This window comes from Achroia grisella, unplaced genomic scaffold, assembly GCF_030625045.1.
Source record: "Achroia grisella isolate CSIRO2021 unplaced genomic scaffold, CSIRO_AGI_Agris_v1 utg146, whole genome shotgun sequence".
Lineage (NCBI taxonomy): Eukaryota > Metazoa > Arthropoda > Insecta > Lepidoptera > Pyralidae > Achroia > Achroia grisella.
The window spans coordinates 1,929,945-1,954,633 of NW_026712636.1; the positions used below are offsets into that span (position 1 = coordinate 1,929,945).

Consider the following 24,689-nt stretch of genomic DNA (forward strand, 5'->3'; position numbering starts at 1 on the left):
ATGTACTTAAATAAAAGGTACATATATGGCGTACTTAACATCTTGTACAATTTTCTACAAGTCAACCATGGTGCAGAAAAAAATTGTAAAATATCTATATGTTAATTGATAACGACAATATTTATGTTAGATAATATAAATAAATAAATATATATATACATATATATACAATTGCATATGGTAGTCTGGTTTCCTTATGCCATAACTTATACCATAGTATATCATCTTTTATTTATTATTTACATACCAGTCAACCATTTAATTAAATAAGTAAGTCTAAAAAATAATTTGGTAATTTCCACATCACTGTCTCGTCACTTTTCGGTATATTATTTTTTATTTACTTCTTGGTTTCAGGCTACTAATGGCGCATATTACAAATACATTATAGATTAACATACATATAAATGATTTTAAAATTAGCAATTCTTTTTTCAGGGATTAGTTAGGAATGGGAATAAGAATTTATGGTCCCATTGCATTCAACCTTAAAACATCGTTAATTCAATCTTTCCATGCTCAAGTCTTTGGTGCTTGTTGCCTCGTGTTTTCACTTTATATTCATGCCTCTTTTGCACGAATCTTATCTTATATTTTATTACATCTCATTTGTCTCCGATGTTATTGATCTACCATCGCTCTATATTAAACAGTAAGTAAACTGTAAGAGAGACATACTTCTTCAGGGTTCAAGCTACATATAATATTACATCAAAACTTGTTTCATTCGCTAAACGTCATTTCCTTGTTGAAAACCAAATACACGAAAACCAGGCATTTTGACAGACAGACTGACATTTTAGTATTGATTTAACACTAATATATACCACATACTCTATTAGCAGGTAAAGCTTTATCTGAAACAAAAATTAATATTTTATACTGACTTAGGTAAGACAGAGGTTAACCATTAGCTTCTGTTTTTAAACTAAATGTGTGGTTAGCTACTGATAAAACGCGGTTATTAACGGTTAGTTATCCGACTGCGACAAAAAAAAGAAAAATTCAGCCTTTTTATTGTGTAGTTTTTTTTAATATACCTACATCCTCTGGGATTTTATAATGCTTTTCATACATGTCCATTAAAATAGTCAAGTCAGGTGTAATAACTACAATTGAGGAGGTCTTGTTTTTGGAGTTTATAGTTGAGCCTATTTTTATCAAGTTAATTTGTCTGTTGTTTGTGGTCAATCCTTTTTGGGTACTGAAAGTACCAAGCATGAAATGCGGTTAATAACGAAAAATACACTTAACGACTTTGCTAAAATCGTTACTAACCAGCTTTTGTATAAAATCTACCTCGGTAAATTACCAATCAATGGACTAAAAATCAACTTACCAATCATTTTCGGGTACGGTAAATTCAAATTCTCCATTATTTTTATGAACTCCTGCAATGATTTTGACAATCGAGGATTATATTTCTTCTCTTCTCCCACCGTGGTAGCGGTCAGTCCTTTGTAGTCGTGTGCTGGATACAGTGTGTAATGGTCAGGTAGCGTGAAGATCCTTTTGTGTACCGAGCTGTATAAGGCTTCGGAGGATCCCTCCTGGAAGTCGGTACGGCCGCAGCCCCGTATGAGTAGTGTGTCACCCGTGAATGCCATACCCTGGAAGGTGGAGATAAAAAAAAATAGTTATTGCTGATGGTTAAAGTTTTCATCTTATATGTAAAATTCTCGGGTCACAATGTTAATTATCATACTCTTCCAAAAATGCTTCACCGATTTTTATGAAATTTTATATGCACATTCAGTATGAATCGGTTACTATCTATTTTTCATACCCCTAAGTGATAAGGGGTGTCCATCACTAACATTTTTTTTTAATTTTATTGCACAATTTTTTTATAATGTGACATTAAAAAATACATATAACCCTAAATTTCTATCACCAACCCCTATTTTTTATTATTCTAATAGCGTTTTTAATTTATATGGTAAAACCACGTTTACGGGGTCAGGTAGTCTAATGTATAAAATACTCGTGTCAGAGTTTTGTAACAAAAGTCCTCTAAAACGGCGTACCCTATCGTGAGTATGTCTGAGAATAGTAAACTATTTTTCACACCTCTAAGAGAAAAGGGTGGTCCGTAACAAATTTTTTGTTTTTTATATCTTGAATACTTTTTTTTATGTCCCAATACTAACATCCTGTACTCGACTACCAAAACTGGTCGCAAAATTGGATACTACCCTCTTCCCTTCTATTCTATTCCTACATGTTACGTCAAGGATTACATGTGTCGTTCATTCTAGGAAAAAATTGCATTTGTCTTTATCGGGGCCATGGCATCATTAAAAAGTAATGAGGAGGAAATTAAATAGTACACTTATCTTACTAACATTATAACCGCGAAAGTTTGTGAGTATTGATGAATAGATGGATGGGTAGATGTTTGTTACACTTTCACGCAAAAGCTATAGAATGGATATTAATTAAATTTTCCAATAATAAAACTAAAAATTATTTTTTCCCTTTTACAACCAGTATGCTCAAATCAGTTTTCCGACGACCCCTTTTCTCTATACTTAATGGATCTATAATCTTTTATATATTTATCGAATACAATATATTATTCATATTATCTTATGCCTATGTTCTGTCATATCATATCGATACATACTGTTTCGGTTTCGATCACACGATAACATCATTATCTTGCTGAATTGCATTTAACGGATAAATTAATGTTTACTATGTTCTTATGTTAACTTATCATTGCCATGTTAGATAAATGTTTCCAATGCCTATCGTTTTCAAAAAACATGATTAAACAGAGGGAAATTTATAGCCTTTGCTATTTTGATGTATAAGCTATATTAGCTGTAATGTTTCATCAAAATCCGTTTGGTGGTTTGAGTAAAAGAGTAACAAACATCCATCCATCCATACTCACAAACTTTCAGGTTTATAATATTACTCAAATTTATATTCTGCAAACGAACCTGTTCATGACATATGTATGTTAAACATCCATTAGTGTGACCAGGCGTCGCAGCTGCCTGCAACTGATGCTGTCCAAATGTTACCACATCATCATCCAGCAGGTGGATGTCAGCATTAGCGCCGGAAGCCTTGCCGATCACACTACGAACTCCTGGCAGCAACGACTTCAATTTACCAGTACCAGTGACGTGATCTGCATGCATGTGTGTGTTCACTGGAAAAATATAATAATAATAATGTTACTACTATTATAAACGTATATCTTACTAATATTATAAACGCGAAAGTTTGTGAGGATGGATGGATGTTTGTTATTCTTTCATACAAAAACTACTGAACGGATTTTTATAAAACTTTATAGTAATATAGCTGATACATCAGAATAACACATAGGCTATAAATTTCATGTGGGTGAAATGGCGGGCACAGCTAGTTATAAATAAAGTTTGTGAGTGTGGATGAATGTATGGATGTTTGTTACTCTTTCAGTCAAAAACTTCTTCATGCATTTCAATAAAACTTTAAAATAATATAGCTTATACATCAGAATAACACATAGGCAATAAATTTCATGAGTAAAACTGCGGGAACAGCTAGGACAATACTGTTTAATACATAATGAATAACAAATACAACGGATCGCCATCCATACAACTCAATAATTTTAGTAACAAAAATCCATTAATTTAACTTTTTTAATTACATGGTTGTGACTTGGGAATTAATACATACAGCTTTTATTGCCGCTTAAGGTATGAGTTACAACCACTTCATTTAAACTTAATGACAAACAATTATAAATGCAAGGCCAGTCAATATTAGTAAAGTATCACTATCTATTTGTCATCACTATACCATTGACAAGTACACTTCATCAATGATATCTGATTAGTTTGTTTAAAACAAACAAAGGTTGAAAGTAATAAACCAACTCACTTACTTGCATAGATTAAATTTAATCCCAATTCCTTCACAAGCCCAGCATCTCTCTCTGCATGTTCAAGTACGGGATCAATAATGACTGCATCCCGAGTATTTATATCACCCAATACATAAGTGTAGGTGCAGCTCACTGGATCAAATAGCTATAAACACAAGGCATGGACACTAAGAATGATAAATTGCCATCATTACAGCTTATTAATCTACTTTTTTATTTAATAGGAATGGCAAACAAGTTAACTGCCCATCTGACGGTAAATAAATATACATAAACAGCATAGTAGTTAAGTTGTCAAACATTAAAAAAGAATATTTAATAAAAAAATAATCTTACCTGCCTAAAGAAGAAATTAGTTTTATCAATTTTTCTAGAGAATTTTACATGTACAAATGTTTTAGAGGATAAAGATGCTCGTCCTATCCTTGTACAATACAATACAGAAGATTTGAGTTGATGCAACATCCTGAAAAATTATAATATTTATAATCAAATAATGGAATAAAGGCAAGGCAATGATAATACTACTTTATATGTTTTTACACTTGATTTTGATGTATATTATGAACTAAACTGCTTATCACAGATAATATTACTTTAAAACTCTTTAGAACAAGTTGATAATTTAAAAAAATAACAGACTATATTGTGTAATCAATAAAACATAAAACAGATGGCGGTAAAATACATAGTCCACAAGTACTTGTGAAATAAATTAGTTTATATAAAAAAACTTTTATTGATAAATAAATTTTGCCTGAATGTGTCTACTTAATAAGGCTGTCAATGTGAAACTACTAAAGAGCTTAATGCAATATTTGAGCCAATGCACATTGTTTATATACTGTGGATAAATAAATTATTGCTTGCATCCTAAATTTGGAATGGGTTTCTATAGCAGTTCCTTATAGTGAATATAAACAAAATCGTAACTAACCTGCCGGACTATCAAAAACTTACATCTTCTTGTATAAGTACTGATAATTCCATGTACAGAGAGATAATATCATTAACAGAATTATGGCAGTTAAAATTAATTTTCATAATATTGTATCACTGATACTGTAGTATGCAAAGAGAAAGGACATATAATTAAAAAATAACTTTATAGTACATTAGAAGCTAGTGAAAATATATTTTGTTAAGGAAGTATAACATTAAATATATTAAATTATTAATTACCTATTACACCTATTATGCTAATAAAAAACCATAACAAACAAGAAGTAACTTAAAAAGCTTAAGTCACAAGCAAAGAAAGAATAAGAGAGAGAGCAGTAATCAGTGTAATGTCAAACAAGCTGTTGTTGTTTTAAAAGGTGTCAATTCAGATAGGCGAAGCTCATGTCCCATACTGCCTAGATAATGCAAACTAATGATTCATAGTGTATATTCGATTTATTCAAGTCCAAAAAATAAAAGTCATCATATCACATCACTATACACTTTGTCGATTACATTATAAATAACATAAGAAATAAGAAAACGAGTGACTTTTCGGTTACACACAATAATTTATATTCTACATTAATGTGTTATTCTAATATTTAAATATGACATTAGTAGATGACGAATGTGGCATCTTATATCAGCAGTCATTACAGACATGACTAAAATGTAAACATTTAGCTTTATCTTATAAGTGTCTTAAAACAATGAAAAAATAGTAATGTTGTTATTAAATTGATACAAGTCAACATAAATCTTAAATATATGATACCAGAAGAAGGTAAGAATGGTAGCGAGACTTTAGCAACATTCAGTAAATTGTGATGTTGTAAAATGGAATCATGGCTACTCATGGCTTTTATTTCAATGAAGTCGTAATCTAACTACAACATGCAAGTTATATTCCAAAATATAAATTAATGTAAGACAAGCCTACAGTAAACTCAGTTTAATTTATACGGCCGTGGTAATGATAGGCTATACTCTAAGTTTTTTTACCCCCAACCTATGCAACTTGCAGCTACAAACAATAATCATCACAATTTTTACACTTATCAGCTTATGTAAAACTTTATATTATCAAGAAAATTGGAATATTATATCAAAACGAAAATTGACTGGCAACTATTTGTTAGCCAAACATCTATGAATTACATGCACGTCAATGAAAACTAACTTCTATTAAAAAAAAGACATCGTGTGCAGTGTGCGTGCTTTTGTGTTCACACATACCAATTGCAGTGTTGTATTTTTGTCTCTGTCTAGATTACTGTAGTGTATATCATACCATCTTCTTTTAGCAGCAGTCAGTTGTAAAACGTCATTGACCCCTTTCATCCCCACTACAGCAGTCAATATTTTTCGTACATACATACACATACAACAAGTAAAGTTTGATTGTGTGCGTAGAAAACATTAGTGGAGTATAGAAACAGATACGATTACACTGCGACTGCGAAGTGTACAGTGTATTGATGTAAACATTCTGTTGTCAATTTATTTCAGTGCGTTTGGTACGTCTTATCGTGGTTTCCCTAGACGTAAACATTATGTGAACAGCTGTTGTAAATATTTATAATAAATGTGAAATTCATAGTGGAATTTTTTTCTGAATATGCACTAGGATTGAAAAATCATTCGTGCTTAGAAGTCTTTGTTTACTAATTCATGAGACACTGGATTGTGGTGTAACTGCTACGCAGGTCAGTTCCATATCTTTTATTTCGGATAATTTTAAGTAATAAACTTTAAAATAATAATTATATTTTAGTATCTATTCATTCGTAAAAATGCATCTTAGCTAACTATGCTATAAATTGAATACTTTGCATTATGATGATTTATCTTCATAATTAATTAAATAACAATTTCTACCTGTCAAAACATTAATAAATATTTTAAAATGATATCATATAAAAACATTACTTACTCCTGTGCAGCTAAAAACAGGTTGTTGTGATAAAAAAAAACTATTTGAAAATAAAACAAAACAAAGATCTCTTTCTCCCTCTCTTTGCTTTACCTATCCCATGAGTAGGACAGAGAGAACATAAATTGAATTAGGATATTTAACTTTCACTCATGAAAACACCAATGTAAATATTTTAATTATAATCATATTGTGTAATGTTACTGTATTGTAAACTTAATAGTAATAAAAAAAATACTTATTGTTATTTTAATAAAGGCATATTTCCTTTCATATTTGAGGTATAAATGATAATAGACAGTATAATAAATTTAATATGTTAGGTCTCAAGTTGTATAAAAAAGTAAAGAATACATCTAGAATGTTGCAAAGTGTTGCATGAAACCTTAAGAAGAATATATTATTATGTAATATAAAACACATTTTAATAAAACTTTTCCACATTGTCTCCAGCAGTTCTGTTTAAACTAAACTGAACTTTATTGCCAAGCCATGTATGATCTATACAACATACATTATTATATTTAGAATTAATTTTATAATTTGCATAGGTAATTTATGCTTAGTCAGATAGACACAATCCAATTCATAAATATATTATGGTAATTTTACTATTTTGACTGAAATGTTTTGAATATACCTTACTATTTAAAGTTACTACAATTATTACTTACAATTAATACAAAAACACTTAAACTTAAACTTATTTGCTTCAATATCTGGATATATAGTAAAGAATTCTATCATTAATGTTATTTTGTGAGTGTTTGAGAGAATATTGAATTATTGTTCTATCAAAATTATAGTGTACATAATATATATTTTTGTCTTATTGATGCTCACCATTTTTAGTATGATCTCTAGATCAAAAATACAATAACAACAAAATTCAATTAGACAGACATATTTTTATGGTTTAAAATACAAGACTGAGTGTTCATGGACAAAAGAAAAATGCTGGTAGTAAAAAAAAGCCCAGTGGTTACCTAAAATAAGTAGTCTTTAAACCGTTAATATTAGTTTTAAAAAATCTGTCCATTATTTAATTATAGATTTTTAATTTTATATCAAATGTTCACAGCCTTACTCATAAATAAAATATTTATATTAAAATTTATATTGTATTGTATAACAAAAGCAGTATGCTTATTGTTAACAATTCAACAAATTCATATACATTATAATCTGCAACTTGACAGAGTTATATTACATTTTACAATTTATATAGCCCTGCTATTGCAGAGCTGTCAAAAATAATATTTAGACTCATTTGAGTGTTCCCCTCCACGGAAATCTTTAGTAAAAGGCGAAAGATTTATGCGTTTTGAAGGGAAACCAGAGTGACTACAAATTCTGCTCCATAACCTTATATGTAACCACAAAAACATCTTACTAGCGCGTTTTAATTTGACTGCAGCGCCATCTAGTTGCTTAACAAAGAAACTAAGTATGTATTTGCGTATTACGTGTTGACATTCAAATGTTAATGAACAATTTTACTCCAAAATAATTACTTAATTATAATTGCTTTTACAATGTACCTACTAAGATATTAATTATACAAGTTTAAATATAGATATCGCTGAACTTTAAATTAGATTTAATATTAATTTTATTGTTATATTAATTAGACAGTTTCCACGTAATAATAAATTTATATGCTACTGTCTTTTACGTGTCCAAATTATGTTTGAATTATAGGATTAGATTAGCCAGTGAAAATACCAGATAAGAGCCGTGACATCTTATTCCTCTGGAATGGCGACGGATGATAGGTATCACATCACAGGTGTCAAATGATAACGTGGTGCAGTTCCTGTATATAGGCGACGGTGACCGAATAATTAGGTAGACCATCAGCTTGTCTAGAAATAATCTTTATTCAAATGATCACTTTGAATAGTCATATTTTTTTATTATACTACTCATTCGGAACGCAGGACCCGTCAAAAGAATGAGCATAAAACTTGCGAGTAGCCCTTTTAAATGAATGACGTTCAGAATTACACTTTTAAGAATTTTGTGTGAATACACACTTCCAAATTGTAAAATTGTCATGCATAATAAAACACATATAAAGTTTTTTTTTTATCATAACACACTTTTTAAAACATACTCATTGTTCAAATATTTTCTTACAATTGGCAGATTCTGTAGACATGGCCAGATTGTAGTCGATAAATGCATTGTATTCCCGCTCATAGTAGCGCGTACCACGGTAGCATCATAAATAGAAACAGTTGCCCTTGTAAAAATTCTGTACGTTGTACAAAATTAAATACACAGTCACCGGCGAGTTTAAATGTACCTAAATACATACCAATAGTTAGGACGAGTGAAGATGATTGTATAAATAATGAAACTACCATTAAAATAATTATCGTTAACTTTAAATTCTTATTCTTTTAAAAAATCGAATAGTTATAGAACCTCTGTCTATAACTTAGAGTCCACTATAACTTACTATAATTATTTTAATGGTAGCTTCATTATTTATACAATCTTCTCCAACTAAACCCTAATCACACCAGCGATCCGTCAATCAAGCTAATGAAACTAGTAATATGGGTAGTATAAATGACTATACACTATATTTTTTTATCGAAATACAGACATATATATATGCTTTAGCTTAAAAGGCTTGGCTATAAGCACACACAAATATATATTTAATAGATGATTTAAAATTAACAAATTTGACCATAAAGTGGTTTACATTTAATTTGTTAAGTTACAAAGTGAACGCAATATACAATGCAAAAACAGCCATTATACACAATTCACCAACGCGCTGATGTCATTGTTATATTGCGAACAACATCTAAGTATAATACTTGTACACATTTATTACATCTAATATTCATATTATTACTCAGTTATAATCATTTTCTATTTTTCACAACGTCGTCATTACACTTTATTGTAATAATTTTATTAATGTTACGTTTTACAGTATCTATCCCAACCACAAGATGCGTTTAGCAAAATTTACTGTCAAATTAATACATTGACAATATATTTATTATTATTGTCAACTCTTACAGATAGTTAGATTCCTTTTTCACTGAGGATTATTTAGCACTAGCTGTGCCCCAGTTTTACCCGCGTGAATTTTATATAGCCTATATGTCATTCTGAATTATTGTAAAGTTTCATCAAAATCCGTTCAGTAGTTTTTCCGTGAAGAGTAAGAAACATCCATCCATACTCACAAACTTTCGCGTTTATAATATTAATAAGATTTTACTTTATTAATAAGATTAGTTTATTCTGCTCTTTCATGATTGTCGTCTTGCCTTTATCCTATTGTTTCAGGTGGGAGACCCATGTCGTTTTCAGTCAATGATCTGTTTCAGTCATCTCTCTCCTATATGCACATACTTTCCTTTGTCCATATTAAAGTCTCTGCTATGTAATACATACACGTTCATATTCATTACATGTTTTAGAGCTTTCATTGCATTCATCTCGCATAATGTACTATGCTCTTTATTTTTCTCTATTGGCTCGTGACGGTCAAATATCAACTCCCGTATGATGCCTAACGTTAACATTACAAAATAAGGAGAAAATAGGATTCTCAGTAATGATGAACCCATTGCTTGCAATGTACCATGTGAAGTTGACCTCCGCGTGGTTCCCCATGTAAACGAACCCATTGCTTGCAATGTACCATGTGAAATTTACCTCCGCGCGGTTCCCCATGGAAACGATCGTGATAAATTACTCGCGATTTTGACATGTCGATGATGTCTAACTGATCTGACTATTAATCCTATAATTCTCCACTGGCGTCGCCAGCATGAACCGTTAGCGCAGGCGGATGCAGCAGATCCATTACCATCACTAAAAAAAACATTCCAAAAAATCACTCAGAAAATACTTGCCATAATTTCGCATGGAAACGATAGTTGAAAGTCAACTAGAAGTAAGCCGGAAAAAATAACTTATCAGTTGTAATAATTTATATCAAGCATATATTCCGCTCTCCCTTGCTCCTCCAATTTGGTTTAGTGTAATCTAGCAAGAGAGCAAATGTAAGCAAAGAGCATCCTTTCTTCTCTGCTCTAATACGTCATATTTACGTGGTTGTTATCTGGCCTTACTTAGTATTTGCTATGCTTTAATCACTACACGTGTCTCAAGCACACATGATACAGCGAATCATAAGACATGATAAAATTTATGTTAGCTAGGTAACTGCGCACTTGTCATGATGTTCAAATTGCGCATTAATAAATTTATTGTCGGTGAAGTACCTATTTGAATTCGTAACCAGTTTTTTTGTCGAACGCTCTGAACGACCGCGAAGGACGAGTGCGCAATTTAGACATGCTTTGTCATCTAATCAGAAGAACGATTATTATGAGTAAATCATTGTATTGTCTATGGTTTTTATAATTGATTTTTAAACGATACTAAAATATGGATGGGTGTGAAATTTAAAAAAAGATTATATTTGAAATATATCCAGGTAATCTACTGCCGTTGTCTGACGTTCACATCACAGGTTATTAATATGTTATCTATCGCGAAACTATGCAATCTTGGAAAGGTTGGTAAATTCATATTTTACGTCATATCTACAATTTGGCACCACTTTTAGGGTAAGTATAGTAAAATAAAGAAGCAATATAAAAATATATTCTATTACACTTTTGTTAAGATATAAAATAGTTCCTTAAATAAAATTATAAAAAATAGATCAGTAAATCGATAAATTTAAATTGGGAAATGTATGTGGCTTTGAAACAATATCTTTAATAACATTTACCTTCACATTTACTTAATATTTATTTTACCTTTTTAAATTCACTGGTAACAACATCAGTGAAATCAAAAAGGTCGAATGGTATAATTTGTTTTTCTTTTAGTGGCATATTTAAATATTATAGGCAATCTTATCATAATTTTTTATCCAATAAATAAAACACAAAATGTACTACGTATCTATATCCACGTACAATACCTTATGTAGGTATAAAATTAACAAATTGATATAATAAAAATAATTTATATTTGTACGTTTTTAGTAAGGGTTTGTAGCCATAACGTAAACTAATAGCCATTAAAATAATAAGCATTTACTTAAATATATCTTTTTATAAATACAAAGAATCATACTCATGTTTATAAATCATACAAAATGTTCGCATCGTGCAAGTTATCGAACCCGAGACACTCGGAAGTAAGACTGTGTACTAAACCTCTAGACTACCAGGGCCGTAAACTGTATGGTCTTATTGTTTTATTCAGACACATTTATCAACCAGACCCAAGATACCCGATCGCCCGACAGTTCACCATTCTTTAATTTCGAGTCGAGACTTCCAGTTCGGTGCCCCCGGACCGTCTCGACAGGGTGTGCCACCCCGGCTGCACACAAATTGTGTTGCATACAAATTATTATTATAGTTTTTTTTCATTAGTTTTCCCATCGAATATATTAATCATATACATTAAAATTATGCATTTAGGACGTTATTATATTGTATTTCTTAATCTACAGTGTAGATTAAATATATATTTTAATCTTACATTTATACTCCGAAGTAGTATAGCTTCTAAATAGGGGTATTTAGACAGTTCGCTACTGTTAGTATACGCTATCCTTATTTTTTTGAATAAAATTTCAGGCACCCGTAGAGCTGTATCCATATCGAAATCCAAACTAAGCAGAGGTTGACTTGTAAAGTTATAAATATTTTATTAAAATAATTATAATACCTATAGCCATACTCATAAATAAACACAAAATCAAATAATCAGATAGTGTCTAACTACTACGGTACCATAGTCGTCTAAATTTAGTGTAACTTCTATTATCACACGTACGTAGTATACATACATACATAGTATACCGATATACGTAGTAGACATACGTAGTATACCGACGAAATAAAACAAAATTAATAATAATTTCAATACAAAATATGTGGTAAGTAGTATTCAAATGTTGTTCACTGAAATGTACGCGGCACGCAATGTCGTTCAATGTCAATTTTTAGTAACATCGTTAGTGTTAACACGACTAGCATAAAGTAAATTTGAATATTATTGTTTTATGTATACGGTTTAATATTATTTGACTCCTTAATCCATTTAGGTATTATAAGACAATAAAACTGTTGCGTCCGCTACAACCTTGAGAATTCTCGCTTTCAATCAACCTTCCTAATATAAAGAAACTCGATACGACAGCTAAAATAACGGTTCATTGTTAACCTTTCAGTTAATGAGTAAATAACCACTATGTTTACTTTCATTATTACACATTACTCTATCTATGCGTAGCGGTGAGCATCTGCGATAAATGTTTCCATATTCAAAATTTAAAAAGTAATTATTATCATGCATACCTATGTCATATTGTAATTCCGACGTAAGCTATAGCATGACTAGTAATAAATTCCGCTAGTTTAATAACAGCTCTAATGTTCTCAGTTAGACTTTATCTTATTTCAACAATTCATAAATTATAAACGAGTCTATTCGCAAAGAATAGCGTTTACTACCTCTTTTATTCCATACTATTTAGATACGAATTTACTTCTCAAAAAGTATATGTACGTATTTATTAAATAATATCCCGAGAGATGTAATGTGATAGAAAAGTTAAAGATTACGTAAATTATCAGTATTATCTACCATTTTTAATTGTATACCGATACCTAGTTATTATTCCTATTATTAAGCAGTAAGCGTAACTAAAATGACAACTTGGATAACTATATCATAAAGGCAGTATGCAAAATTCTCTATAGTGTCTGCAAATATAAGCTTTGGACACCACAGCTTATACACAATTTGCACATAGTATGGTAATATAGTAGTAGTATGTAATATTATTATTATCTGTGGTAGTAGGTACCTTAGTTTTTAATTAAAGACAGTCTGCTTTGGCCTCATCACTTGTTCAAATATGAAGAAGTTTAAAAGTAGACTAGGCTGTACGGTCTAAGGATCTTTGCCTGTTCCATCACTGAAAAGGAGATGGACGAATATGGAAAAAAAAAATAAAGACAGTCTGTATCTTTTCTCTACAGTATGTTCTCTCTAGAAATGAATGTACACATTCTAGTACCCAACGTACGTTCATAGAAAGATAATGTTTGTGTAGAGGAAGGCGCTGCCATGCACAATTAAATGTAGTAACAAATCTATATTTATAAAAATACTCTACATATCAATTCTGATCTATTGAAATTGAAATATGCCTTACCTTTTCTTCAATACATTAGCAACGTATTACTTTTTTGTTTCATATTTCAATGTAACTGAATAAATTAATCAACATTTAGATTTATTTATTTGGTTCACCATTTATGACACCTCAGAAAAACTCTAAAATTGAATTAGATTCAAAATGTTGAAGCTAACAAGCTGACGGCCAACTGAAGTTAAATGGTAACTGTCGCTTGTGGGGGGGAGGGATTGTTAGTAATGTGAACTAATTACACCATCTCTAGCAATGTACTAAGTCAGATTGACCTCCACGTGGTTCCCTCTGGAAAACATCGTTATAATTTGCTACGACGGGCTAACTGACCTGACCTAATATTCATCTTATCATCCTCCACTGGTGCCCCGCTTGCGTAAACCGGTAGCGCAGGTGGGTGCACTATTCTATAATCATCCATTAAAACGGGAAATGGGATTTTTAATAATGTGGATTGAGGAACCCATTGCTAGCAATGTGCCATGGTTCCCCTGGAAACTATCGTTATAAATTCTTTGTAATTTGTCACGATGGGCTAACTGACAAAATGGTTGGAATGAGTAGACCATTCCATTATCCATTAAAAAAATACCTCTAGTTTATTATCATTCCAGAGGATTACGTCTATATTAGGCACAACAGTAAAGTTGCAGGAGTTTTCGATTTCAAAAGCGTTGCGCTACTGCAAAGAAGATATTATAATACTGTGGCAATACAATGACGGCAGCGAACTGGCGACCTTGGCCTTTATGTCCTTGTTAGTAAACATTGTACACGTTTAAACTCAGCTGTCGATTCACGTACTATGTTGGTGTTGCTAAGATATCACTGGAAATATTGAATCCGTTTAAAACCGGATTTTGTATTTATTAGTTATTATTATGCCAACATAATAATAACTGTGATATCTTAGCAACACCCAAGTGTTGCTAAGATATCACTGGAAGTAAGAATGCGTTTAAAACCGGATTTTATATTTATTAGTTCTCGATATACTGTGAAAAATGTAAAACCTCCTCCTCTGAAAAATGTACCTCATCCCTGAAAGATGTGAATTTTCCGAAAAACTATAATATTTAATGTCAATAAAGTTGTAAATATTACTAGAAAATTTACTTGCTAGTAGGAGAGTACAATAGGACTCCGTAGGTCACAGGACTATACATCTTATACATATTATTATAGAAAGTTATAAAATTATTTTTATAAAACTGTTATATATTCATTAGGAATGTTAAAATTATGTCAAGTTCGTATTTCGACTATTCGACTACATGTGTAAATACTGGAAAATAGCCAAAACACCGTAAATTGTAATGTAAATTAGACTCTATTTTGCGCAATCAGACTTATCCCAAACAACTAAATTAAAAAAATCTTTTAGTAAAATTGTTTTTTTTAATATATATATACTGTAATAATTCCTTTTGCATTATTTGTTATTTATTTTATTTATTTATACTCTTTATTGCACCAATTACAGAACAAAAAAAAAAACAATTAAAATGGAAAATATACACTGATACAAAAGGCGGTCTTATCGCTAAGCAATCTCTTCCAGACTACCTTTGGGTGGATAGAGAAATAAAAATAAGAACAGGGTAGGTGGCGCACGTAATAAACAAAAATAAATATATATGACTCAAATATACATAAATATAAACATACACACACATTAATACATATATACATACACATACATATACTTAATAGTGCACATACATTCGGAAAGAAGAGATATATAAGAGACACACATACATTTGGAGAGAAGAGATAAGGAGAATAATAAGAAATTAATTAAAGAGATATAAAATGGGATTTGACAGAGGCTTTAAAGCTGGCAAGCGATTGAATGCTCCGAATGCTAGAGGGCAGTGAGTTCCACAACCTAACGGCCTGGACAGAAAAGGATTTAGAATAGAAGGAAGTGGAATGAGAGGGAAATCTTAGACGGAGATAGTTAACATTACGCGAGGAGTGGCTGTTGTTCTCACTGAGAAATGTGAAACAGTCTTTTAGGTAATAAGGAGTAACTGGGTTAAAAAGAATACTGTAAAGGAGTGATAGGATGTGTAAGTTGCGACGAAGACGGATAGGGAGCCACTTGAGTTGAGTACGATACTGGGAGATGTGATCATATTTGCGCAGACCAAATATGAAGCGAATACATAAATTTTGAAATCGCTCAAGTTTATTTAATTGCTCTTCAGTGAGATCCAAGTAGCAGCAGTCAGCATAATCGAGGATAGGAAAGAGTAAGGAATGAGCAAGTGCAATTTTGGTATCAAAAGGGAGAAAGTTACGCAACCTGTTCAAGCCACCAGCAGCTGCAAACATTTTCCTACTAACCTCAGAGACTTGATGAGACCAAGACAACGTACGATCAAATACAATACCAAGATTTTTAACAGATTTCCTATATTCAATTAGAACCCCGTCGAAGACTACAGGCGGAAGGTCATTCCAAGAAATTTGAGAAATATATCTGGGGCTACCTATAATAATGGCTTGTGTCTTCGAAGGGTTCACAACAAGGCCGTATGACTCACTCCAAACAGATAAACGCCTAAGATCGTCATTGATAGTGAATATGGCTTGAGTTAAATCTACCAGACCAGCCTGAGTGTAGATTTGGAGATCGTCTGCATAGAGATGGTAGGAAGACTGAAGTTTTGAAGTGATTGAGCTAATAAACAATGCAAATAAAAGGGGAGATAAGACACCACCCTGAGGTACGCCAGCTGACGTAAGGCACCACGAAGACAGAGCGTCATCGATGCGAATACGCTGCCGACGCCCCGACAGGTAACTACGAAACCAGTCAATAGCCGTTGGAGATATGTTGAGAGAGGATAATAGGCCTAATAAGATGTCAAAATCCACAGTATTAAATGCGTTGCTGAAATCAAGTAAAGTGAGAACAGTAAGCTGAGAGTTCTCCATGCCAAGACGAATATCGTCAGTTATTTTCACAAGAGCGGTAGTCGTACTGTGACCGGGGCGGAAACCAGATTGTAAAGGATTTAGGAGACTATGTCTGGTTAGGAATGAATTAAGCCTTAGTTGAACCAAACGTTCTAAGGCTTTGGATAGGAAAGGGAGTATGGAAATAGGACGATAATCGGCGAATGAGGTAGGAATATTTTTTTTGGGAAGAGGAATAATGAAAGCATCTTTCCAATTGGAGGGAAAGACGCCAGAGGACAAAGACTTATTGAAGAGTAAAGTAATGGAGGGCAAAAGGATATCAAGAATAGGCAAGATCATATTACGACTAACGCTGTCGCTACCTACAGCATTTGAAGAAATTGAAAGCAAACTCTTCTCAACATCACAATCGGTCAATTGATCAAAGAAAAAAGGAGAGCAGTCAGGGGTGGATAAGAAGGAAAGATTACGTAGTGTATTAGATTTTACAGTAATATCTATAGCAGGAGAAGAACAGAAATGTTGGTTGAGACATTCGATATCCATAGTAACAGGGTTATCATTACTTTTTTTCCCAACCCCTAGTGACTTGAGAAATTTCCAGACTTTAGCTGGATCACCGTTTTCAACGGATTTGTGAATGTGGCGTCTTTGGGCTTCTCTACACATCCTATTACAGAGATTCCTGGCGCTGATATAATCATTCCGACATCTGTCCGGGTCTGACCTAAATTTGGACTTAGCTTTATTCTTTTTCAGTATCATAGTCTTGATCTCATCTGTAAGCCAGGGTGCAGGCAAATGCTTAACCCTGACAGGGCGGACAGGAGCATGTTTATTGTAAAGATCTGTAATTAATTTATTAAATCGTTCAACTTGATCGTTTACGTCAGATAGAGTACCAAGAGTAGACCAACTACATTCTGAGGCGTCTTTGCGCAAACAGTCCATATCGATAGCACCAAAATTGCGCTGCATAAGGATTTTACGTTTAATTTTAGGAGGACGAATTTTATAGGAGAGGTAAATAAGGTTATGGAAGGAAAAACCATCAGCAGGCAGCTGACCAAAATTAGCGACAAGGTCAGGAGATGAGACGAGGATTAAATCGAGCAAGGAAGGATTGCAGCTAGGAAAGAAATGGGTAGCATTTAGAGGTAGGATATGCAGGTTGCAGGCGTTGACTACAGATTGAAGACGATTTGCCCGGGAGTCATTTTTTAAAAGGCAGGTGTTAAAGTCACCCATAATAATGGTATGACTATAGGAAGGAAGGAGGTTCTCTAGGAGTTGCTCAAATAAGGAAAAATAGTCAACCGTAGGTGACGGGCTATAGAACACTCCTAGAAGAACTTTAGTATGGGAGAGTGTGACTTCTATAAAAAGATGCTCAGGTTCATGGGAAGGATTAGTGCTGAAAGAGGAATTAATCAAAACGAAAGGGATATCGGAACGCAGGTATATGGCAACACCACCGCCACCTCTGCCAGTGCGATCACAGCGAACAAGATGGAAACCAGGTAAAGAGTAGGAAATTGAAGGAAGACACGGCTTTAACCATGTCTCGGAAATGAAGATAGCGTGAAGATTATTTACGTTAAATGTTGAAAGCATTTCAGGAAAGTGTGCAGGAATACTTTGCGCGTTAATGTGAACGGCATTAAAGTTTTTAGGTACTTCAGAAAAGGTATTATTTAAAATTTCATCCAAGGGAAGAGACGCGCTGTGAAAGCTGTCATCGCTGGTATGATCCGAAATAGAATTAAACGTGTCATCACCATCACTATCAATATACATGTGTGCACAAAAATATAAATACAAAATACAATATATATAAAAAAGAAAAACAATAATATAAAAACAAAAATTAAACTAATATTCTTCTCTGAGCGTCTACCTGCTAGTAGTTGGAATTTGATAATAAATATATATATGTACATGTGAAAAGAGAAATTACATCATAATAATACCAAAAATAACAATAACTTAAAGATTAAATTTAGGTGGCAATATTAAAAACTATGGCTGTATCAATATAATGCCAAATGGGCAAGTTGGCTATTTTAGTCTAATCTACCATAAATACTTATTTCAATATAACAACTGTCAACGTCAGTTCTGTCAAAGTCATAACTGTCAGAAATGCCGAATCTCAACCGAGTGAGAAAAAAAAAGCGCGGGAACGCTTGAAAGGAAGCGCGCTATTTTAAAAATTTTATTATATTTTATTTGGTTTATTCAATTGTATATCGTATATATTGTGGTTAAAATAAAATAAATAACCCACAACATGGGGAAGAGTAGAAGAAAGCGTAAAAAGCCTGTATCTCCAGATGATCCAGATAGTGACTGCAAATCTTCAACTTCATCCGAATCTGACGAAGTGGAATTAGATCAGAAAGAACTGTATAAAACTTATTTTGTCACGGATTATCATAGACGTTATCCAGAGGATTCCGGTGCAACTGAATTCGTTGTATTCGTTGAGTCTAGTGACCCTAAAACTATAATAGGCTCTAGAGACCTTCTATCTCTTTCATCTTGTTTAAAAAGGTTTAATAAAGGAGTCAAGTATCTCAGAAGCTTAAATAAGTATAAAATAGGAGTATATTTTGAGAAACCTGGCCTTGCAAATGCTTTCCTAAATAATTTTACCTTTCTTAAAGAATACCAATTTAAAGCGAGTATACCAGCTGGATCCACAGAAGTTACAGGAGTCATTAGGAATGTCCCATTAAACCTATCCAATAAGAAGATATATACCATGATATCAAGTTATAAAAAAATTATATGTGTTCGGCGGTTTCTACGTAAAGTTAAAAATGATACTAACTTTTTTCTACAGCCAACTCAGACCATAGCAATCACTTTTGCAGCTTCAGTTCTTCCAGATTATGTGGACCTTGAAGGATGGCGACACGATATATCACCATACATCGCTCCTGTGAAGCAGTGCTTCCGTTGTTTGAGGTATGGACATCTAGCTAAATATTGTAAAAATGCAGAGACATGCTCCATATGCAAAGGAAGTCATAATTTTAAAATATGCGATACACCAGTAGAAAATGCCAAATGTTTCCATTGCGATGGTAATCATGTTAGTATTTCCTCCAAATGTCCAATCAAACAAAAAAAAATTATAGAAAACAGAAACAAAGCTCAAACATCTTCATATGCAGATGTATTTAAATCTTTCCCATCACTAGGTACTAGACAGAATAAATATAATAATGATTTGATTTCTTTTCTTAAAAATGATGATAAATCTCTTGGTCTCTTAGTAGAGTCCATAGTAAAATTGATTACATTAAATAAAACTCAAAATACTTCAATTTGCACAAAAAATTTATTAGACATTCTTACTGAAAATTTCAGTAACAAAAACATTAGCTCTCAAAATTCACCTTAAATAATTTAAATATAGCTCAGTGGAACGCTCAAAGTCTGCTGAGCAATCGACATTTACTCACACATTTTCTTTACAGTAATAACATACATATTGCACTTTTATGTGAAACTTGGCTTCGGCCACATCATAAATTAAAAATAAAGGGTTATAAAATAGAACGCAATGACTCGGGTAATTACCACAACGGTGTTGCTATTATCATACATGAAAACCTTCATTATAATAGAATTAATATGTTTTCTGACGATTCAATACAAACTTTAGTCATTCAGATCATTATAAACAATGAAAAAATATCATTAGCTACTATTTATTGCCCCACCAATTGTTCAGTACCTTTCACAAAATCTAAACTTGTTAACTTTGTAAATAATACTCCTAAGCCTTTTATAATTGCTGGTGATTTTAATGCACATCACACCATTTGGGGTTGTGATTCAATTAAACCCAGAGGTAGAGATATTTTGGAAACTTTAGATGAATGTAACCTAGTTTTATTAAACGATGGTCATGTCACTACTGTAGGTAGTCATATTTGGAAGCCAAATGGCTTGGATTTAACCATAGTTAGTCCTTCTTTATCCCTTTCATGTAACTGGTATGTTTACGAAGATCCGTTAGGCAGTTATCATTTGCCAACAATAACACAATTAAATTTACAATATTCCAATTTTTCTTGTAAAGGAGCAAATAATTGTGTATCAGTTCCAGTAAATCGGCGTAACTTGCGACTTGTAAACTGGGACAATTACAGTAAAATTGTTAATTCCAAATTACAAGGCTTTTCTGTCAATGAGAGCGATCCGTGTTCAACATATGACACTTTTTGTAATATTATTTTAAATTCTATTGATATTGTTCTAAATAAGAGTTCATCGGCACATCAAAAACAATACAATTGTAATTCTTCTAGCAATTCTAAACTATCAAAATATAAGCATCCTCCAGTACCATGGTGGAATGACACTTGTGCAACAGCTGTTCGTAAAAGTAAACAAGCATATATAGATTTTAAATATGATCCTACCACAGATAATTATATTAAGTTTAAAAGATTGCAAGCGGAAAAAAAACTTACTATTAAAACTGTGCGTTTACAAAGTTGGCATGAATACTGTTCTAATTTAAACAGAACCACTTCTATATCTAATGTTTGGACAAAAGTTCGAAAATTTAATAAGAAATATATAAATAAACCTCGCACTTACAACTCAGGTAACGATGATATGTGGTTAAATGAATTTTTACACAAATATACTCCAGATTACGTTGCGAGCCCTTTTACAACAGTTCCTAACAATTCTGATAAAGCTAAAGATATTTTCTTTGATAAACCTTTCAAATTAGCAGAGCTTCAATCAGCATTAAAATCAAGAAGGGACACAGCAGTTGGGTTGGATAATATTTCATACAAAATGTTGAAAGCATTAAATGGTAACAATTTAAATACCTTCTTAATTATTATAAATTTATTATGGTATAATTCTATAATTCCAAAAGAATGGAAAACAGATTATCTTATTCCTGTGTTAAAGCCTAATAAAAATTTATATGTTGCTGATTCTTATCGGCCCATTACATTAACATCGTGTATAGGAAAAGTTTTTGAACAATTGCTTAAACAAAGACTAGAGTTTTATTTCGAGTCTCAAAATCTATTGCCGTCGAATCAATTTGGATTCAGACGAGGATTTTCAGCTCGGGAAAGCTTAGGGCATTTTTATATCGATATTAAGAAAGCTTTAGAAAATAATCAACATTTGGTAGCAATTTTTCTGGATATAGTGGGTGCATTCAATAATGTAAATCCGAAGATTTTGGCAGATATCTTAATTTCTGTCGGAGTTTCAAATAAACTAGCAATATGGTTATATAATTTTATGAATGGTCGAAAATTATACGTTAAAGTTAGTAATGTTTCATGTATAGGTCCTCGCTTATCTCATGTAGGAGTATCACAAGGTGGTATACTTAGTCCTTTATTATATATTATTTATGTTCATAGAATTAATGATGCTTTAGGGCCTTATGTCCATAATCTCCAATTTGCTGACGACTTAGCTGTATATTGTTATGGTGACAATATTGTGGATACATTATCCAAAATCAATATTGCTCTTAGTAATCTTTCAGTATATTTTTCTTATGTAAATTTGGAAATCAGTCCTTCTAAAAGCAAAATGGTAGTGTTTAGTAATAACAATTTAAATATAGACTCATCTAGTCAGGTGAAATATATGAGCGCTATAATTCCAGTAGAGCCAGAAGCAAAATTTTTAGGTGTAATATTTCAAAATAATTTAAGTTTTAAAAAATATGTCGATTGTGTATCAGATAGAGCCATGATGTCCACTAATATTCTCAGATCTTTGGTCGGCACTACTTGGGGAGCAGACCCTAAAATTCTGTTAATTCTTTACAAGTCGCTGGTCCGAACGCATTTTGAATATGCGTTCTTCTGTTTTTGTAACAAAGAAAAATATGTTGATAAATTAGAAAAACTCCAAAATATAAATTTAAGATTAATTTTGGGAGCCATGAGCACATCACCAATAAATTCGTTGCAAGTTGAATGTAATATACCCCCATTGCCGTTACGTTTTGAATTGCTAAAACTTATGTTTTTACTGAAACTTTATTCTGTTCATGATAACCAATTATTACATAAATTAAAAAATCCATCCTCTCCTAATAATTTCCTCTCTAATAATATAACTGAAATTATTAAAAGTCTACATAACTCCAACATATTTATTAATCAGAAATTAGTTCACAATAGCAATTCATATGATTGTAATTTTTTTAAAACCCCCATTTTTATAAATAAGAATTTACATAATAAATATGATGTCTATGATTACATATCTCAATGGAACAATTATAGGCATATGTATACGGATGGTGCTAAAAATAAAGACTGCACGGCTATTGCTGTTTATGATGCCAAGGAAAAAATATCATTCGGTACAAAAATATCGAATAAAGCGAGCATATTTACTGCTGAAGCTTACGCTATTATCTCAGCGCTAGACTATATTGGTGAAACAAACAATAATGATAAATGGGTCATATTAACGGACAGCATGAGTGTCTTGTTGGCCCTTGCGAATGTTTCTTCTAGTAAAACATCTTTCGTTATACAAAATATTCAAAGGAAAATATATGATTTTAAAAAACGGCTTAATATGGATATTAATCTTATCTGGACTCCAGCTCACGTTGATGTCACTGGCAACGAAAAAGCTGATGAACTGGCTAGGTTCATCACAAACTGTCAAATTCAAGGAAAAGAAAAATATGTTAATCCCAGCTTCAGATTTTATCGTTGAAATAAGAAAAACAATTAAAACTAAATGGAAACAACAGTGGGAAGAATCTATAAAAGTTAAAGGGAAATGGTTCAGAGAAATACAGCAAGAATTTAAAACGCCATGGTTCGTTCAAGGAAAATATGTGGAAAGAAAATTTTATTCAATTTTATGTCGTCTTAGAATTGGACATGGAAGATATAAAAAGCATTTGCATAGGATGAAAATGGTTTCGTCTCCTATATGTGATTATTGTTCTGCCGACGAAGATCAATCATTAGATCACTTGTTTTTTGAATGTCAACATTTCGCAATCCAGCGATTAATATTTATTGATAAATTGATCAATATATATGATAAAATGGAGATCCCGCGCTCCATCCAGAATTTATTAAAGAACACAGAAACATACAAACCCATTTTCGAGTACGTAATAACAACATTTCAAGATATATAACTACTGAAGACAAGTATTAGAAAAAAAAAAAAAAAACGAAAATATTACTGAAGACAATGGCTGTATGGGCTGAGTCCTTTTGCCTTTCCCTAAAAAGGGAAACAGAACCAAAAAAAAAAAAAAAAAAATCAACCGAGTGAAAATAATTGAAAATGTTTTTAATGTGGGTTGATAATAGAAAAAGTAAAAGTTTTAAAAATGTCACAAGATACAAAGAAAAATTAAAAAATACATTAGTTAAATTTACCTACCCACAGAATTTGGTAAAATATAGAACAAACCCTACGTAAATAATACCGCCACCACAACCACTACAACAGTTTGCCGAGGAACAGATTATTTCTTCAAAATGCGCTTAGATCGCGTTACAGCTGCCATATCGGATGTCTTCTGGGCGGTGACGAGCTGGGAAGTTGTAGGCAGCGTCGTATTATCACACACAACACTCTGAGACAAATTAATGAGCCGGTTTAGGTCGGCACCTGAACTGACTTGATGTTTTTTACCGTCAGTTCCGATGATCAGCACAGCTCCATTTTGTGTATTATTACCATTGGTCTGTGTATTCGTCTTGCAGTTCTTGTTTTTATTTTAGTAGTTA

At 32.1% G+C, this 24,689-nt stretch overlaps 3 protein-coding genes and 1 non-coding gene across 9 annotated transcripts in view; 1 reads left to right on the forward strand and 3 right to left on the reverse strand.

The window, feature by feature from the left end:
* Positions 1-653: 653 nt before the first annotated feature.
* On the reverse strand, positions 654-5,136 carry LOC131855612 (persulfide dioxygenase ETHE1, mitochondrial). 4 transcript variants are annotated; one of them, XM_059206899.1, is made up of 7 exons: positions 5,072-5,098; positions 4,827-4,866; positions 4,226-4,355; positions 3,890-4,034; positions 2,949-3,163; positions 1,340-1,610; positions 654-857 (listed from the first exon to the last, which is right to left on the reverse strand). In XM_059206899.1, the coding sequence occupies exons 3-7, from the start codon at positions 4,352-4,354 to the stop codon at positions 817-819; spliced, it is 801 nt and encodes a 266-aa protein (XP_059062882.1). In that variant the 5' UTR covers position 4,355; positions 4,827-4,866; positions 5,072-5,098; the 3' UTR covers positions 654-816. The 4 variants fall into 4 exon arrangements, with proteins under 4 accessions (XP_059062882.1, XP_059062883.1, XP_059062880.1 ...); XM_059206900.1 differs by lacking the exon at positions 4,827-4,866 and having other exon boundaries at positions 5,072-5,136; XM_059206897.1 differs by lacking the exon at positions 5,072-5,098 and having other exon boundaries at positions 4,850-5,058.
* A 336-nt stretch (positions 5,137-5,472) lies between these two features.
* The window catches only part of LOC131855663 (tubulin-specific chaperone cofactor E-like protein), a 46,793-nt gene continuing 27,576 nt past the window's right edge, over positions 5,473-24,689 (forward strand). For 2 of the 3 annotated variants that reach the window (XM_059206962.1, XM_059206964.1), the window contains exon 1: positions 6,245-6,540. The gene's annotated coding sequence lies outside the window, so the exon portion shown is untranslated. Of the gene's footprint in view, positions 5,619-6,244; positions 6,541-24,689 lie in introns of those variants that run through there. The other variant, XM_059206963.1, reaches the window with a different exon arrangement.
* Positions 7,994-8,111, reverse strand: LOC131855675 (U5 spliceosomal RNA). The gene has a single exon (XR_009358117.1). It is a non-coding gene; the product is annotated as a U5 spliceosomal RNA (small nuclear RNA).
* Positions 15,257-18,162, reverse strand: LOC131855537 (uncharacterized). The gene is made up of 2 exons (XM_059206812.1): positions 16,336-18,162; positions 15,257-15,271 (listed from the first exon to the last, which is right to left on the reverse strand). The coding sequence occupies exons 1-2, from the start codon at positions 18,160-18,162 to the stop codon at positions 15,257-15,259; spliced, it is 1,842 nt and encodes a 613-aa protein (XP_059062795.1).

Coding starts and splice junctions, on each gene's coding strand:
- LOC131855612 (XM_059206897.1), bottom strand. CDS start 4,899: ATGATATTATCTCTCTGTACATGGAATTATCAGTACTTATACAAGAAG. Junction 4,356..4,849: donor CAGTACTTATACAAGAAGAT/GTAAGTTTTTGA, acceptor ATAATTTTTCAG/GATGTTGCATCAACTCAAAT. Junction 858..1,339: donor ACCGTACCCGAAAATGATTG/GTAAGTTGATTT, acceptor TTTTTGTTTCAG/ATAAAGCTTTACCTGCTAAT.
- LOC131855537 (XM_059206812.1), bottom strand. CDS start 18,162: ATGGGTGACTTTAACACCTGCCTTTTAAAAAATGACTCCCGGGCAAAT.